General features: G+C 30.6%; 1 protein-coding gene across 1 annotated transcript; it reads right to left on the minus strand.

Moving 5' to 3' along the window:
• Positions 1–3695: 3695 nt before the first annotated feature.
• Positions 3696–15775, minus strand: LOTGIDRAFT_155524 (hypothetical protein; the record flags this gene model as incomplete). Its single annotated transcript, XM_009067071.1, has 8 exons — positions 3696–4322; positions 4917–5134; positions 5477–5606; positions 6051–6200; positions 6571–6719; positions 7026–7181; positions 7416–7523; positions 15601–15775. The coding sequence occupies 8 exons, from the start codon at positions 15773–15775 to the stop codon at positions 3696–3698; spliced, it is 1713 nt and encodes a 570-aa protein (XP_009065319.1).
• Between the last annotated feature and the right edge of the window lie 2112 nt (positions 15776–17887).

Raw genomic sequence — 17887 nt, forward strand, 5'->3', positions numbered from 1 at the left:
CTTTAAATCAGTTCACAACTACCAAAAATCCTGAGAGGCACTTTTCTGTTCTCAATTTTATGTTAACATTCACAACTTGTTGTTTTGATGTTCAGTACATTTAATTAACTTTGTAAGTACTTTTGGTCCTGGTTTATAAAGCATAACAATAATAATACAACATATTGCTAAAATACACAAAATATTTATCCTAGACTAAATTCAATATTTGATTCAGAAATTTAAAATAGAGTACTCTTAATAGGTATATCAAGGTATCTCTAGTCAATGACTAGAATATGACAATAACATTTCCTGTTACTCCTTCTGAGAGACAATATATTTTGTTTATTTCTATCACTGGTTCCCAATCTAAAATGAACTTCATGAAGGTATCTGGTAAGTTTTCTTATGATAATTAGAGATTGATACAGACCCTCGAGTTTCATTATGTCAAGGTCTTGAGAATTTAACTTGAGCTATTTGTTTTCAAACAGGAAAAAGGGGAATGAAGATAAATATTAGGAACCAGAGGTAAAAGATACTTAAATAAATGAAATAAAAGGGAGGCAATAATAAAGATAAAGGTGCCATATATATCATCAAAACATGATATACTGGTACTGATATGTATCATTTAATCACCATAAAACATGATATGTTTTGATATGTTTCATCATATATATTATGATAAACAATAAACAATATACAATAAATAATACTATATATTTGATATGTATTAGTATAATATTTGATATGTATTTGTATAAATCACATGATTTGATATGCATCTCTTCTGAATTAGACATAATTTGTGTTTTCTGCATCAAACAACATGAACACAAGACGTATACACATTTTACACATTTGTGTAACTGTGTATGGAAATGGCATGAATTCCACTTTATATTTACTAATAAACGAAGCTGATTTGATTTTTAAATATCATTCACAATGAAAGGCCTTTTTTTGTAAATTTCTCCGTAATTATTTGCTTTAGTAGCACATGAAATTAATTCTGTTCTATTAAATAATGTCAATGTCAAAGTATCATTATCCTCTCTCTTTTGGATTATTTTTAGTAGTGTTCAGAATGATGGTTGATACATATAGAACTCAAGATTTGAGTACATCAGTATTCAGATGTAAATTAAATCTAATGATAATTTTAAGTGGGGGTATGTGCTGATTTATTTGGTATATTTTGAAATACCTATTGGTATAGTATTGTCTCAAAACAGAATTAAAACTCTTTTATGGTAAAAGACTTGAAAAACTTTTATAAGAAAGCAAAACAATGATACTCCATTGACATTAATGGAAAAAACCAAGAATGATTTATATTTAAACTCAAATGATAAATCTATATCCAGAAAGAGATTCAATTTTTGAACAATGTTTTTTTAATTTCAAGCTTCTAATACTCCTTCTTTAAAGCAAAGATATATATAATTATCACATTATAATTGATATGTATTGATATTATTTACAATTAATTATATTAATTAACTTAAATACAAACTATAATTTTACTTGACTTCTATATATATTGATAATGTTTATCTATTAAATGAATAAAATGTAATTTTAAATATCAAGTAATTCATTAATATATAATTTTTGTCAGCTATATTCAAAACAATATGTAATAAATTCTGTTATTCATAATATATTCAAATGAAATTTAGATTCAATGAAATCAAAAAATGTTTGAAATTAAATTTCGAATTAAACTGACATTTTGTTAGCCTCTATCATCCAGTCCCTAATTGTCTACATATAGCTTCTACAAGATAGGTCTGAGTGTCAGAGACTAACGTTACTTGTATGCTGTATATCAACAATATTTATAATCATCTGCTATGATTAAACTATATGACAATATTATATCACAATATAATAAAAACACAATTCTTCAGAATTATAATCTAAAACACATTTTAAAAATAAATAAACTATGCATCTGATGATCTATAAATGCATAAAAACTATAAATTGCACCAAAAATGCATCCTAAGGGCATAAATATATAAGAACAATGATATGTATTGAACACAAGATGTGTTCTGATATGTTTAATATAATGCACATAATAACAACAATTTGATATGTATTAATTCAATAACTCTTAGATTTAACGTAGGACACATACCTGTGATAGCACACTAAATAGTATCTATTATGAAGTTACCCCACATAAATCATGGGGAACAATTTGTAAAAAATTGTGATTTTGATGTACAGATGACATGGTGCCATATCAACCTCTCCACCATCAGGGATCAATAACAAAATAGTGTATTGTCAATATTGACAATATCGTATACGCACTCCTAGTTTGGCAAACCTTTTCAAGGTAAAAACTGCTCACTATACATACAAATATACTGTATTTGTAAAATGTATAGCAATAAGGCATCTGTATATTTCTAAGGAAATTCACTATTTTAGACTTCTATCACAGGCATGTAGTAATCATAAATTTCACAACATTCACCATAATTTTGATAGAGCTAACATTAGTCTCATTAGTTCACAATTTATATAACTAATAACAATATCACTAAGCAAATTCAGTCACTTACTCACATTCAAACAAATATAACTAAAGGGACTTCATTAACTGGCATTTAGTTGGGTCAATTATGTGTATGCACACAAGTATGTATTTCCTTTTTTTTTGCCATTTTGTGATGTCTGAGAATGGACAATTTTGATAGTCCAATAAGGTTTCTAGCAGGTGGCCCCCCAAAAAAAGGGATTTAGATAAAGTATCAAAGACCATAATATTAACATCTTTTCACAAAATTAAATGGTGACCTCTCTCGCCATGGTTACAGTTTTATTTGTTATAATGTTTTAGCCACTCAAATTCTGCCAATCTTCAAATTCTAATAACTGATGAAAATAATATATCAAGTATATCTATCAAGTTTTATAACATGTATTAATTATTTAGAGACAAAAACCTTGACAGGCTGTCTTAAAAGTAGAATAAGTAGTAATTGAACAATTGCTTGTCAGACTTGTAGTATTAAAGGAATACCAACTCAAAGTCAAATTCAAACTTGGTAAATAAATGTATGTATTCATCAATTGGACTTACCTGGTGTCATGAATCAAAGATAGAATCTCTATATAAGATTATTCATCCATTAAACTAAATAATTATTGATGAACAGTTCCAAGCATGCAGTTTTATAGATTTATTGGATCATAGATTCTGTTGTATAGTTATGACACCAGGTAGATCCATTGATGATCAAAGACTCTTATTGGCCATCTTTTGGTCATCCTAAAAGGTAGTATACCCTTAATTATGATATTTGTATGTGCATAAATATTGTTGACCAACTATTACTTGAGCAATAAACATATGTCCAAAACTTTTCATTAACATGATGTACTCTAAAATAACATGAGGGTTTTCCTAAATAATTTTGATAATGTATATGCACTTCATCTAAAATTTAATGGTATACAACTGTCATGTATTTTGGTACTCTATCATCCAGGTGTTTAAACAACTCCTATCAGTAATGACAACAAACATTGCTTTTAAAAGTTGTATACAATAATATTTTGACTACTTATTAACTGTATTTTGATATGTTATAGTTTATTACCAAAACCAATATTCTTAACAAACCAATCCTTAGAATACTTTTTTTTCAAACAGATACATCCTTTATGTGTTGTCTTTGAAATCACCCATCTTACTCCTTGTCTTCTGATAGTGAATACTTATATTCATCAGCTGGGGTTATAATAGATGCTTCATCTGCTAATAAATCATCATTAGAGAACTTTAAAGCTGGATTGATCTTTCCGTTACTTTCCTTATATTGGGCAATAGAGGTCATTTCATTTGGTGGCTCTCGTCTTGATAGTATAATACTTTCTTCAGGTATATTAACAACACATAGAAATATATCGTAACGTGGCGGCAATTTACCACTGATAAATAGTTCCTTAAAGAAACGAGATACAGCAGTAATAACCAGCAATGTTATCAACATAGACAATGTCTTAAAGGGGAATAACTGAAGCTTATTAACCTCATCATACCAAGGATATTTAATAATAGGATCAATTCTCAATGCAGCTTCTCCTCCCGCCAATCTAAAGAACATTCCAATAATATATCCAGCTAATGATCCATAGGTATTAGTATCCACATATAAAACACACACCAATTGTGGAAATAATATAACATAGACTAAATCAGCACACAGAAACCATAATTCATAGATTGATGTTACCACTATAGCCATAACAGTAGCTAGTACTCCTACACCAAATATAGCAACTCTCATTACCCACAAGATTTCATTTTCTGATGCCTGCAATGAAAAAAACCTTGATAAGTATAGCACATATAAGTAACCAAATTTGAGTGAAATAGACCCAAATCAACATCCCTGGTTCGGATCCAGGTAAGTTAGAGTTAGGTTACTAGGTAGGTAGTAGGGAATGAAATCCAACATCAGGCTACCTTTATAAGCAATGGATTTGACCTTAGAACAGTGGTTACTGAACTATTTCAGCCTTCACAACCCTGGAGCAATCACCTGGACCTTTCACACCCCAAAAATTTTGTTTCATCCTCATTTGCAGCACGTGATAAAGTTAGGTGGTCTCTCTCAACTTCTTCTCCTACACCAGTTGGCCACACCCCTGACACCCTAGTCCAACACCCCCAGTGGGTGAAAACGGCCCAGGTTCGGAACCAGGGCCTTAGAACCTAACAGACAAAAATCCAACTCAGCAGGGTATGGGTTCCATTACTATTGACACATCATTTGATCATACCTCTTTGAAATGGTACATGCCCTTATTACTAGTCTTGGTAATAGATTGAAGTTGTTTCACAGAGAATAAGTTACACAAGATTTTGAATTTTAAGGATGCTCAAAAAACTGGCATGTTGAAGCTACCTTTTGTCTAAAGATGAGTTTGTAGATATTTCTAGCAAACATAGAACTTGCTGATAAAATAGATGAATCAGCTGATGACATGACTGCTGCAGACACTGCTCCTAAACCAATAAATGATACCCATCCTGGACATAAAAACTGTAAACACATGGGTAATATCAGGTTAAGTTTATCTTCAGGTATTGGCAGGACACCATCATAAGTTGTTTCATTCCAATCTGAAAACAGAGTAACATGTATCTCTATATCAAACATTATAATATATAGAACTGATGTTTTGCCATATATAATCACTATGTCTGTGGGCTAGTGATGTGGTGTGGCAGAATATAGCCTGTATAATGGAAATGGATGTTAATGACAATTTTCCCAGTCGTTGCAAGCAAATGACATGCTCATAAAATCTATTCATACAAAATATTGGAATGAAGAATGACAAAATCTTGACATAAAACAAATAAAGATCATTCCCACATTTCCTGTTCGAATTTGATAGACAGGTACTTAAAAAATTATTATTCAGCCAACTGTTCAAAGTCTTGATGAACTAATTTACTGACCTGTAGATTCAGCAATAGCACCAAAAATAACGGCAGGTAAGGCCATTATTACACAACCAAAGGATGCTATATAGGATAATATCTGGGCACTTCTGGCAGATTTAGAGGATAATACTCGTTGAAAATATACCTAAAATAAGAGATTTCGCTGTTATCATAACTTGTTTTTCCTTTAATCTGATATTCCTTTTGCAATGATATTTTACATTAGTCTGACTGACATTAAGATTGATGTAAAATTCAAGTGCTGCTTCGAAAAGTGAATAATGGTTTAAAGTTTGTATTATGAAGAATTCTCAGAAAACAGCCTGGGCTCAGTCCATTCTCATTCTCAGTCTCAGCTGTAATTGCGTACCGATAATCTGACAAAGGTTTAGATGGTAGAAAAGATGTCTGTGAACCTATTATCCTTGTTAAAATGATTGTTACTGTCAGCCAATGTCAGCTCAACAAATCAACAATAAAATGTTCAGGTAAGCACAAACAATGTACAAAATAAATGGCACAGACCACAAAAGAATAAAAAGACAGAAAAAAAAATTGAAAAATAGGAACAAAAAGTTATAATATTTACCTGCCAAGGTATCCCACCAAATATCAACAATAGAAAACTGTCAATATATACACCTGTAGCCTGGGGTTCTACAGTTTTAATCCAGTCGGTAGAGTTTACTGTGATTGGTGAGACTGCTTCATTTGTTAAAGCAAATGGAACACTTATCCACTGAAATTAGTCAAAGGATATAATGATGGTATACAATATTCAATAGCTGTACTATGAGGGCTGTACGATTTCAAAATTCTATTTTGCCCCCTATTTGTACTCCCAGTTCCACTAAGCTGCTTCCACTGCACATTAACACATGAAGAGATTAGGCTTCAAGCTAAATTTTCATATACATTCTCTCAAAAAGCCATACATGGACATGGGTCAAGAGTGCTTTGATGTTTCAGATCTTATCCATATCAATACTGAGTTTTTAAGAATCATTACCTTTAATTAAGTCATAAGTTTATCTATTGATATATATCCAATTTCCTTCATAATTTTGAAGATTTGATATTAATATTAATAAATAAATTACTTTACTTACCAGTCCTATAAATATACAGAATAATTGTACCACATCTGTATAAGCTACAGAATATAATCCACCAGTTAATGTATAAAATAAAGCGATACATGATGATACAATTATAGATGTATTGGTATCAATATCAACAATAACTGATAATGTAGCACCTGTAATTAAAAAAAATAGATATTTGAATTTCAACAAATGAGGTCATAAACATTTGCCAATTTAAGAAAGCCAACTTGGGAAATTATTTTAAGTGCAAGAATAACCATTCTATTTTTTTGTTTAACAGACGATATGTTTCAATAATCTGTAGACAAAACTGTTTCATTTTCCAAACTCCACTTCTCAGCTGCACTTTCAGTTTTGATGCTAACATATGGTATCAAAACAAATCAAAACAAAATTATACTTTGTTTAGAAGTTCTCCTATAATCTAATTCAGCATGTTTAGGTTAAAATATCATTACCTAAAGCTGCAAGTACAGCAGCAGTCCAAAAGACTTCACCTAATAAAGCTGGTATATACAATAACCCTCCCATTCTTTCACCATATCTTATCTGGAACGGATCTAACATGGTCACATAACCTTCTGTTCTCATCTTATTGGCAAAAAATAATCCCCCTGAAAAGAATAGTAATTCCACATCCTATATGTTGTTAAAGCAATAGGATCATTTAGTACAGTACACTAGCATATTATGACCTTTCTGAAGAGTATGAATTTCATAAACTATGAAGGTACTTTTAGCACTTTGGAATCTGCAATTTGGAATTGTTCTATGGCTACCTTCATACACAAAATAGATTGACAGGATCAGATTATTTAAAACATTGTGGTCTCATAAAAATGACTTACCAAACACTAAACTTATAGCATAACCAAAAGGTGCTTGACACCACACTAAACCAAATCTTACTATCATTTCTGCTGTACCATTTATATAAGCTCCACCAACCCATGTTGCTGAAATATATAATTAATTTTGAAATGAATTATTCAAACTTTAATCAGTCAGTTTTCAACATTAAAAAACAATTCAAGAATTACAATTAAAAATAATTTTTTTAAGCAAGATAAACTCAGAAAAGGAGCCCTACCAACTAAGGTAGTTGCTTTACTTAGCAAGTCTATTAATGATCAAGTCAATCCAATTAAGGATTTTCTTCACCGCAACAAGATTCTGACAAATTTGTAGGAAACAATTTACAGACAAACCTGAACATTTGATGGAACAGACAGATCTAATTATCTTGACACTATGTTAAGACATGCTAACATTGTAGGATGTTTCCATTTGATATCCACTTTATAACATTCTCTTAAAATACTTTCTTTATTGACTCTTTTTTACTGTGGCTTAACTAAATGAGTGGGTACCAGTGGATGTAAGTGGGTTGTCTCTCTTCCTCTGGGATTTTGGTTCTCAATTTAATGACTGTTAATGGAAGATTTGTGGATTTGTTTCAAAAGTCCCCATGGTAGTTGAGCCACTTTTCTTTTCTAACTGATTTAAAAGTAGTTTTAGATAATAGTCTTCATAGACATAAAGTTTGATCATTTTGGATTAACAAATTTAACTTTAACCAAATGGTCCTCTGGAAGTCAGACTGACCCTAGATTCCATAGTTACAGTTCCTTTTGTTTTGGAATAAATAATGTAGTTATTTCAAATATCTCCACTTAAACTTAAACAATTAAACCATTGTCCTCATTGACCTCAATGTTCAATTAACAAACCATTTCTGAACTAAACCCTTATAATCTCTTATACTCATTTCACAATGTAGGGATATATATATTTTTCTTTTGTAAATTCTCTGTCATATTATCTGGTATTAATTGTATGAGTACTGGTAAATGAAGGATATAAGAAAAGTTGAAATAAATAAATCAGGTAGTACCAATCCAAGTTGAAAAACAAAACACAAAATCCAAAACAACTTGAGACATTAGTAGAAGCTAATGAACTTTTCACATGAGGAAGTATACCAATCATAAGTAAGAAAGTATTTCATAATGAAAAGTGGTATCAGGTGTCTAAAAGAGTAAACATATCCTGAGAAGGGTGTAAGTGAGTAAGTGATATCAAGTATTTATGACTAAGTGTATTGTAGTAGAAATATCGACAACATCAAACCCTCACTTAATGACTTAATCCAAACCAATTTAAGGCATTAATTTTCTAGTCGTGTGACTTCAATTCTATTAACTTAGTTTAGTGGAGAGAGAAGGCAGAAAATACCATTTAATCACTAAGCTAAGCCTATTTTAGGTTTGGTATTAACATCCAATGTAATTTCTATCTGACACGGAGAGCAAATATCTCATTGATTTCTGCTTAGAATTGCCTAGCTTCTTCTAAAATCAATGAAATAGAGAAAATGTAGTAATACTATAAGACTAGATTTTAGGACAAACTATCTGTCTTCTCTCCATTCATATTGAAAAAATTATGTCACGTTTACAGCTATCAGATCTGATACTTTCTTAATGTCCAATGACGCTAAGCATCTAGCTGTCATAGATATCTAAGATTTTTATATCTCAACATTTTCAACCATATACATAGAGGAAACAAAACAATTTACATTTTATATCCATTATAGATCTTGTTAAAAACCAGAGACAAAATGATATTAGATTAGATTATAGATATAATATCATAGATCTATGTATTATAGACAAAATTCCATCTAATTGATATTGGCACATGTCTACTTGTATTAAATCTAATACAAATTTCCAACCAAGATGATGTCTGAATAAGACATTTCTGGAAAAAAACTAAATTGAAAATAAACACATTTCCTTTCCAGATAATGCACATCAATACTATTTTTATATTGACTAAAAATTCCTCTCAGTAACATTACATTTTCAAACTTGTTTTTTTTATGGACATTTTTATCATATTAAAGAGAATATTATAAGACTCTCAGTAAAATGTTCAAGTTGATATTTCAATATATATATAAAATAATAAGTCTGAAACCATTGTTGTCCAAATTCAATGAGTTTTCTCTTTCACAAACCTAACTAGTATTATTCAAGGAATTTGTCAAATGTTTTTAAACAACATAATACAGTTTTTTCAAACATGATTACATGTTGGCGTATAAAAACATTTCAAGAATTCCAATATTTCTTGGAGAGCTTTGGAATCTTCAATAATGGTAATGGACAAAGTGTTCAAGCATGAGTAAGTTAGTATCAGTTGACAGTTATATTTATATCTAGTTGATAGACCTTAGATGTCATGAATGTAAAAAAAAATCATTGATCTTTAAAACATTTTAAAATTCCATGTTACTTAAAATTATTTTCATATTGAAATTTCTTGACTATCTTCCTATATATAAAGTAAAAAAGTAAGTGTAACATAATCTGTATCATGTAACATAATATAACAAGTTAAATTAAAACATATAATTAGATGATAATAAGATAAATAAAGAGATAATATATGATATGATAATTTTATTAATGTTTATCAAGTAGTTATCTAGGATTATCTGAAATCAAATATATTTTATTTTTTTCAAAATCCTTGACATCAATAATCCCTTCACAAAGCAACTGCTTTATTACCAATACATCCAAAAATAATAAACTCAGAACTTGGGTCATTTTCCAAATCAAACTGGCCTTGATTTATTCTATGGTTTATTCTTGGTAGGAATAACACAGGTTATATGACATTTTATTTAACACAATTTTTCTTACAAATATTTCAATAAGCTAGAAAAATCTATCTAAATCTCTAAAAAGAATAGTTGACAATGGAACTAAACTATTATATTATTTGGTCATGTAAGAAATTAGACTGGATTGTGATTACTTTCATCTCAAACAATCATTGTATTAATAGTATGTAGCTGTTTACAGTCAAATACAGCTCATATCATAAATAATAACTTTTAATAAAAAACATTTGGTACAATTGAAAAACTGAAAAGTAACTTAAAGTTCCAGACATTGTAATGTATAATAACAAGTTTTTATCATGTACAAAGGTAAGAAAATGATCATAATCATGATTCACTATAGCTTCAAGAACTATGATTGCGAAATTCACCCCCCACAATCTTCAGAACATCAATTTAAGCTTCCTCCACACGTTTTTCCTCGGCACCCCATGTAGAAGTGTAAATTGTCCAGTAGTAATAGTGTGTGTTGATAGATGATATAGACATATTTCTAGTATAAATAGAGAAAATCAATGTGAGAACTAGTGGTATAATTGATTAGAATGTAAAGAACATCAATCATGTCTTAACTATTACACCTTTACTAGATTCCTTTTAGACACACCACATCACAGTACACAATACACATGCTCATCCCATTAGAGTTTACTTAAAAACAAAACTCCCCAAAAACAAATGCTGATCAGAATAGGGTACTGACATTAAAGAGGGTTGTAAAGGAAGTTGTTTGTTTATGTGTATAAGGAATACTCATTTACGCTATTCCAACATTCAGTCAAACAACTGTGTTTCTTGCAATTCCACTTAAACTAGGTGTTTTATGAAGTCACTATTGCTTTAAGGTACTCATATATCTGCGATGGTGATGTAAAAAAATTGCAAATGCCACAGATGCCTGACTGAAAATTGAATGGCGCAAATTGATGATATCAGTGTCCTTGATACGCATAAACCTGGATACAACCACCAATGAAAGTCGTAGAACTTTGTTTGGTATCAATGCTCTCATCACCGGCCAACTTTGTTTCACTCTTTACAATTTCTTCAAGTCCAAGACTTTGATGCATCTGATTCAATTTCTTATACAAAATTATAAAATATATCTATTGTATCTTCTAGACTATTCATTTCCATTAATATCTGTTGTTAAAATAGTCTGCGAAATGAGCTTTATCTGGAAGCAGACATTAATATGTCATCTACCAACCAAGCTGTTGTCAAAGCAAAAATTCTCAATTCTTTTAGTCTTTCTGCTGGCTATTTCTTTGACAGATTACAAGCAGACATGAATATAGTATAAACAATGAGATCAAGGAATAGTTGAGATTCTCCTTCGATATTTCAATAAGATAGATTTATTTGAATTCCATCACACTGTATGTAAGTGATGAAGCCTTCTTAGATTTTCTTTTATTTTGACGAGTCCCTCTACATTGATTGGTATTGTGTGTGATAGAAAATAGCAGGCTTAAGCAACAAGATCATGATTTAGTTGTGGTCTGCAAGTCATATGACCATTGCCTTTCAGATTGCTATATAGCAACAATGAAAGTATTCAATACAGATTTTTCTTCAAGAAATATAAGACATATCACATTAACTGATGTCTCCAAGTGATGCTTCTCAATGATAACAAAATCAATGAAAAAACCATAAATACATCAAAATGTCGTCTGTTCATTAAAATGTGGTCTTTCTTCCTTCAATTCATCACTCTAAAAGTCACAACTTTCTTAGTATAAATTTGTTTTCTTTGCTCTATCAATTATAATCAGTCCATCTAATATCATCAAAATGCACCACAATATACCTGTTTATATCACAGTGAGTCACTTTACAACATAAAGAGAGTCAGTTTATATCACAGTGAGTCACTTTACAACATAAAGAGAGTCAGTTTATATCACAGTGAGTCACTTTACATCATAGTGAGAGTCAGTTTATATCACAATGAGTCAGTTTACAATAAAGTGAGAGTCAGTTTTTGTCATAGTGAGTAAGTTTGTATCACAGTGAGTCAGTTATATCATAGTGAGTCAGTTTTTAGTGATCGTTTAACAGTGAGTAAGTTTATATCACAGTGAGTCAGTTTATATAACAGTGAGTCAGTTTATATCATAGCGAGTCAGTTTATATCACAGCAAGAGACAGTTTACACTGAAAACCAGATTGAAGCTGACAGTTTGCATTGAGGTTAGTCTACATTGCAGTGAGAATCTTTTTGGAATATTAGAGTGAGTGAAAAAAAATACCGATTTGACAAACTTTGAAACCTCAGGTTCATTGAAGGTCAGAGTACTTATGTGCCATCTAAATCATTTACCTTTCCTTACATGAAACCTTTCATATTACCAACCTATAACAATTAGAAAGACTAAAAATAATCTTCTAGATGTTCATAAATAAACTTTACAAATGAGTTCTGTAAAACTGGGTTTTATTTTCAATACCAATTAATTTGTAATTTCTCAAGCCCATTAAAACCCAATATCTACCGTGAAACATAAAGAGACTAACGTTCCTGAAGGGTATTTTTCTCTGCTTTTAGTTTGATGGAGCATGTAAACATTATCATGTGATTAATAGAAAATGTCTCCAGGCTTGAATTGTATTTTATACTGGAATTTTCTCACTAGTAATGTACTGATAATCAGAATAAGTTGATCAGGAAGGAAAAGGGATTAGTAGACTTGTTAAGGTGATTACAGTACAACAAAACCACCTAAATAGCATCTTTATTTATTGTATTTTTATATAAGAGGACAACCTCCTATTTCAAATACCAAACAAACATTTTAATCCTTGAATCTTACAGACAAAACACTTTCAAATTCCAATTTATATGCAGATACTGATCCTGAACATTTCAAAAGCAACATGGAACTTTTTAACGTGCTTCTGAGAGTCAGACCATTGTTGGCTTATACCTAATAGATCTGTTTCAATATGGAAAACAAATATGCTAAAAGTAATTTCAATATATTTGCCGAGCAAGAGAAAGATATGCTCCATGTTCAATTTCAAATTTATCAAAGTTATGTTCAGTTTCATATTTATTGAGAACTCAGTGACTTTAAACAATGAGGATCAAGAGACAGACAAATAATAATAAAGTTGAAACAGAATATCATTATTATTATTTCTGGACTATTAAATTTTCTACTTAAAATCCCTTCAGGGAATAATAATCATATTGAGCTGAAAGCTATTTTGAGAAGTTGCGAAACTGTCTGGGCCTATCATTCTATACTGAATATCTAATAACATACTCTTTCACAATATATACAGCTAAGGCATGGCGAAAGGTGGCCAAATTAAGAAAATTCAATAGTTTTCAAGAAACTGTTTCCCCACGGGACTAGGTTTATTTTGGTCTTGGCGTAGTAAACTGCTGCTTGTTTTAATTGGGAAGTTTGATTGATTGGGGTAAACTGTCGTGATAGATGAACATAGTGGTTGGAATTGGAAAGGAGATTGAAAAATCAATGAATGGTTTGGGTGTAAAATCTATTCTATTGTCACATAACATATATTACACAATCACTAGTATTCTTATAGTATGTAAAATAAGATATGTTGATACAGATTGTGTACTACATCAAGATTTATTAATTCTTTATAATTGTATAGCATTATTATAACCACCAGTCAGTCCAATATTATTATATTCAACTAACAGTAGTTATTTAACCTTCAAATGTCCTCTCTACATGAAATTATCGTGTTTATCGAGCTAGGAGATTGTGACATGATAGGAGTGAGCCACCAATGATTTCAATTGTCATCATTTATTGGCCACAAATAGCATAGTTGTTGTATAAAAAAAGCTCTTAAGTGTTCGAACTTTTTGCTCAGTGTATATAACAGTGAACAATGGAGTGTACCTTGACTTAATCACAAAACAGTTTAGCCAATTCCTACTGAAGACATATATCAAGAAGTTGATTTTGGATGTGCTGATTTGGTGGGGGGCGAAATATCTGAGGTTGCCCGAATTTCTAACCCAGTTATGAGATTTTTGCCCTCTGCTCCCCTTTGGCTCCGCCACTGGGTAATGCAAATTTTCACTTCATATTCCGTTACAAGATAAGTAGTAAGTTTTTGCATAAGAATTAATGACCCAGACAGAGAATTTATTTCTGACAATTTTGGGGTGCCAAAAACATATCAAAATCTATATCTTTTTGATTTGGTACAATGGCACTGTAAACGAATAAATCTCTGCTGAACTGATGAAGGTTTTGCTGGGGTTTAATTCTCACTTGCTGACCCCACGGGGTCTGGGTCACTCTCTCAAAAAATCTAATATGGATGCTCAACTTTCACTCTACTTACATTCCAACATGTTGAAAAGAATAATTAGTGTTAATGCCTGGTTATTTTTATTGTGAAATCAGATGGAGTTTATTTGTTTTGATAATCTCTCAAGATTCTTGTAAAATTTGTGATGCATTCATCTCGTTAGTAGAAGAATTCAAGTGTTTCTATATGTATCTTTTCTCAAAGACATTAATTGTTTTAATAATGAACAAATAAAGGAATGTTTTTCAAGGGGAAATCTTATTTAATCATTCATCTATTCATATGTGTATAAATATCTTTAATAAAAAAGTTTCGAGAACTATAAGATGATATTCAGAATCTATTCACACCGATGGTTGAATATATATATTTTTCATGGTCACACACCTATTAAAGATTAAATTTGCAAAATGTGTGCCAGAATTGTTGATTTAGTTTTGACTAAATTTGCAAGCATATATTCCATATATAGTTCAGATATTAAAATACATTATACTGGTAAAGCATGTTTATTATATACTTTATCTTAAAAAAGAAAAAAAAAGTTTGATTTTATATCAAATGTTTACCCGTACAGAATTTCAACAAGAAATCTCAAAATAAAAAGGACTCCAATCATGTGATCCACATTTGTGCATAAATTATACTAACAGAATTGTACTCAGGAGGAAAGAAAATAACCCTAGAATATTGTAGTATGTGCATAGGGCACAGAGACATCATAGAATATTCAGTGACTTTGCAAAGGACACATTAATGTTTCCACTTTGTAAAGATACTTTTAAGTTATGACAAATTTGGTTTTTGTCATGGTGAAAATTTTCTTTAAGTAGCAATCCAAAATGGATTTGGCTCAACTGCTGTACAAAGACATTTTAGGTCTGACCAAATCACATTGCATATGAGCAGGTAGGCCCAGATTTCTAAGGCTGTAAGGTAGTTTGCTTAGAAAGAGAGCTGTAAATACAAAATCCTCATCAGGTCAGTTAGTATGTTGTTTTTGATTTTGAGACATGTGGTTTTGTACATACCTGTCATAGTAAATATCCCTATTAAAACACCTATATTTCTCCCTGCTAACATCACATCTTCACTGTCAGCTGTAACACCAGTTTGTTTGGACTTTCTTCCTGCCCATAATCCTACTGCTAGAATTAGTCCATAGAATAAAACTATAGCTATAATCCCTGGTATATGTACCGACATCTTCTCTTTCTGTCTCTTATACCTACAAATACAAATTATATTATGTTCAGGTCAAAAAAGGATGTTTCAAGGCTCCAAAGAGGCTTTTGGATCTATGTGGACTGAAGTTGTGACTAAAATATTGTGGATGAAAACTGAAAAATGACCACAAAGATAGGTTTAAGCAAAAATAAATGATCATTAAAGGTAATGGTATTATAACAGTATCTTTGTAGATGCTCTGAAGGTATACTGAGTTGACCAAAAATCAAAGTCTGCCTTTGATAACTATACAAATCATTAATCATGAAGCACAATTTTGTTTTATTTTCATCATTATTTTCCTCAAGCATTTCAAGACTAATTCTTAGCTTAAAGAAATGTTTCAGATCAATTTTCTTAAACTTGTTCCTACTAATAGGAAGAAGAATATGCAGATTTCTGATAGATAAATTATAGATATAAGAAAGATAGAGACAATGGTACATTATAATCAATAGAAGTTATGAATAATAAAATTCACAAAGATAAGAAATCAATCTTTATCTATTTATTGATGAAGAATTTCAATGTAAGAATTGATTTAATCTATTTTTACTAATTTTCTTTACAATTTAAAACATTCTTCAGGACCTAAATACATGTTATACAGTAGGCTTATCCAGTTTGATTATATTCAGGATCAAGATACATGTTTTTTGTAGGTTATTACTCTGTACCAGTCATGGTTTGACAAAATTCTTCTTTGACTTTGACTAAATTTATGATGTATCAAAAGATTTCTTAATTTAAATGAACCAATCAAATACACTGTTTTAAATAGGATTAAATACAAAATGTAACATTTAGATTTGCATTTTAATCATTTTGAATTTCATCTAATTGCATCTACACATTGTGAACGTCAATATTGCTATACCAAAATAGTATTTATACACTCTCTATCTTAAATAACACAAAAGTGTAACAAAACAAATGAAATGAACGGAGTTTTACGCCCAGAACAATATAACATGTAGGCAACAACAACAGAATTTTCATTTAAAAATAATATATAAAATATATAATGTGATGTAACAGCTTTACAAAAGAATGACACCTACGACCCCTCACCCAAACTGTGCTTTCGTAACATTGCTTAACCGCAATGTTACAACCTAAAATTCCAAACAGGATGTTTGCTTCACGGAAAAAAATCTTTTCGACATCGATTTCTGACGGCCTCAGTTTATTTGCCACAAGAAAAGACACAAGGATTGATGAACTATGTTATATCTATATTTAGAGGCAGCCATACAATCTGAGAATAAATCTTTTCCTCAATGGGAATTTTCCATCTTAATGAGTAATTTGATTACTGAGTGATAATTCCGAGTTGGTCAATGATTTCGATTGTATTTCATAGTAAATATTATGTCTAGGTACAGTCTTCAACTTTCCTTAGACTAGAATCAATATAGCTTCTAGCTACCAGACTACATTTTAACATTGGTATTACTAAATTATCATATATCTTAGTGTGAAACATTTTCTAAATGGAACCAGAGCCAATGAATCACAAAAATCAGTATGAATACATTTATTTCAAATGACACCAAAGCTATAAAATCAATATATTATGCTCAAACATGATAGAGATGAATTGCAAGAAGTCTGTCCGACAGCAGAATAAAAAGCAGAAAGTATCAGAAAAATTCACATATAAACTTGTACTGCATGACTGTTCAAGGAAAGAAAACAGACACATATACCAGTCAGCCAAAAACTTTCCTTCCGTATTAGGGGATGGCTCTTCCAAGTGAGGATTGGTTTGCAATGGGCATCAGATCATGGTGCAATGACCACAGGACTTGAGTCAGCTATATCAGTTCAGGTTTAGTATAATTAAGACTGTATGACTCTGGTCTGACATCACTTAGTTCAAAGAATGCAACTAGTCTGTAATCATCTTATCAAGAAATTGGCCTGTTAATTCGGGTGTATATTTATCTTTTAGCATGTATATCTTAAAACTATTTAAAAAAACATCTTGTTTATTTGATTCACTATGTGGCAGTAAGATAAAATTTGTAATGCCTCTGTTTGTAACTGATAAATCATTTCAGATAGTTACCGCATTTAAATTGTATAATT

The sequence above is a fragment of the Lottia gigantea genome (assembly GCF_000327385.1).
Source record: "Lottia gigantea unplaced genomic scaffold LOTGIsca_8, whole genome shotgun sequence".
Classification (NCBI taxonomy): domain Eukaryota; kingdom Metazoa; phylum Mollusca; class Gastropoda; family Lottiidae; genus Lottia; species Lottia gigantea.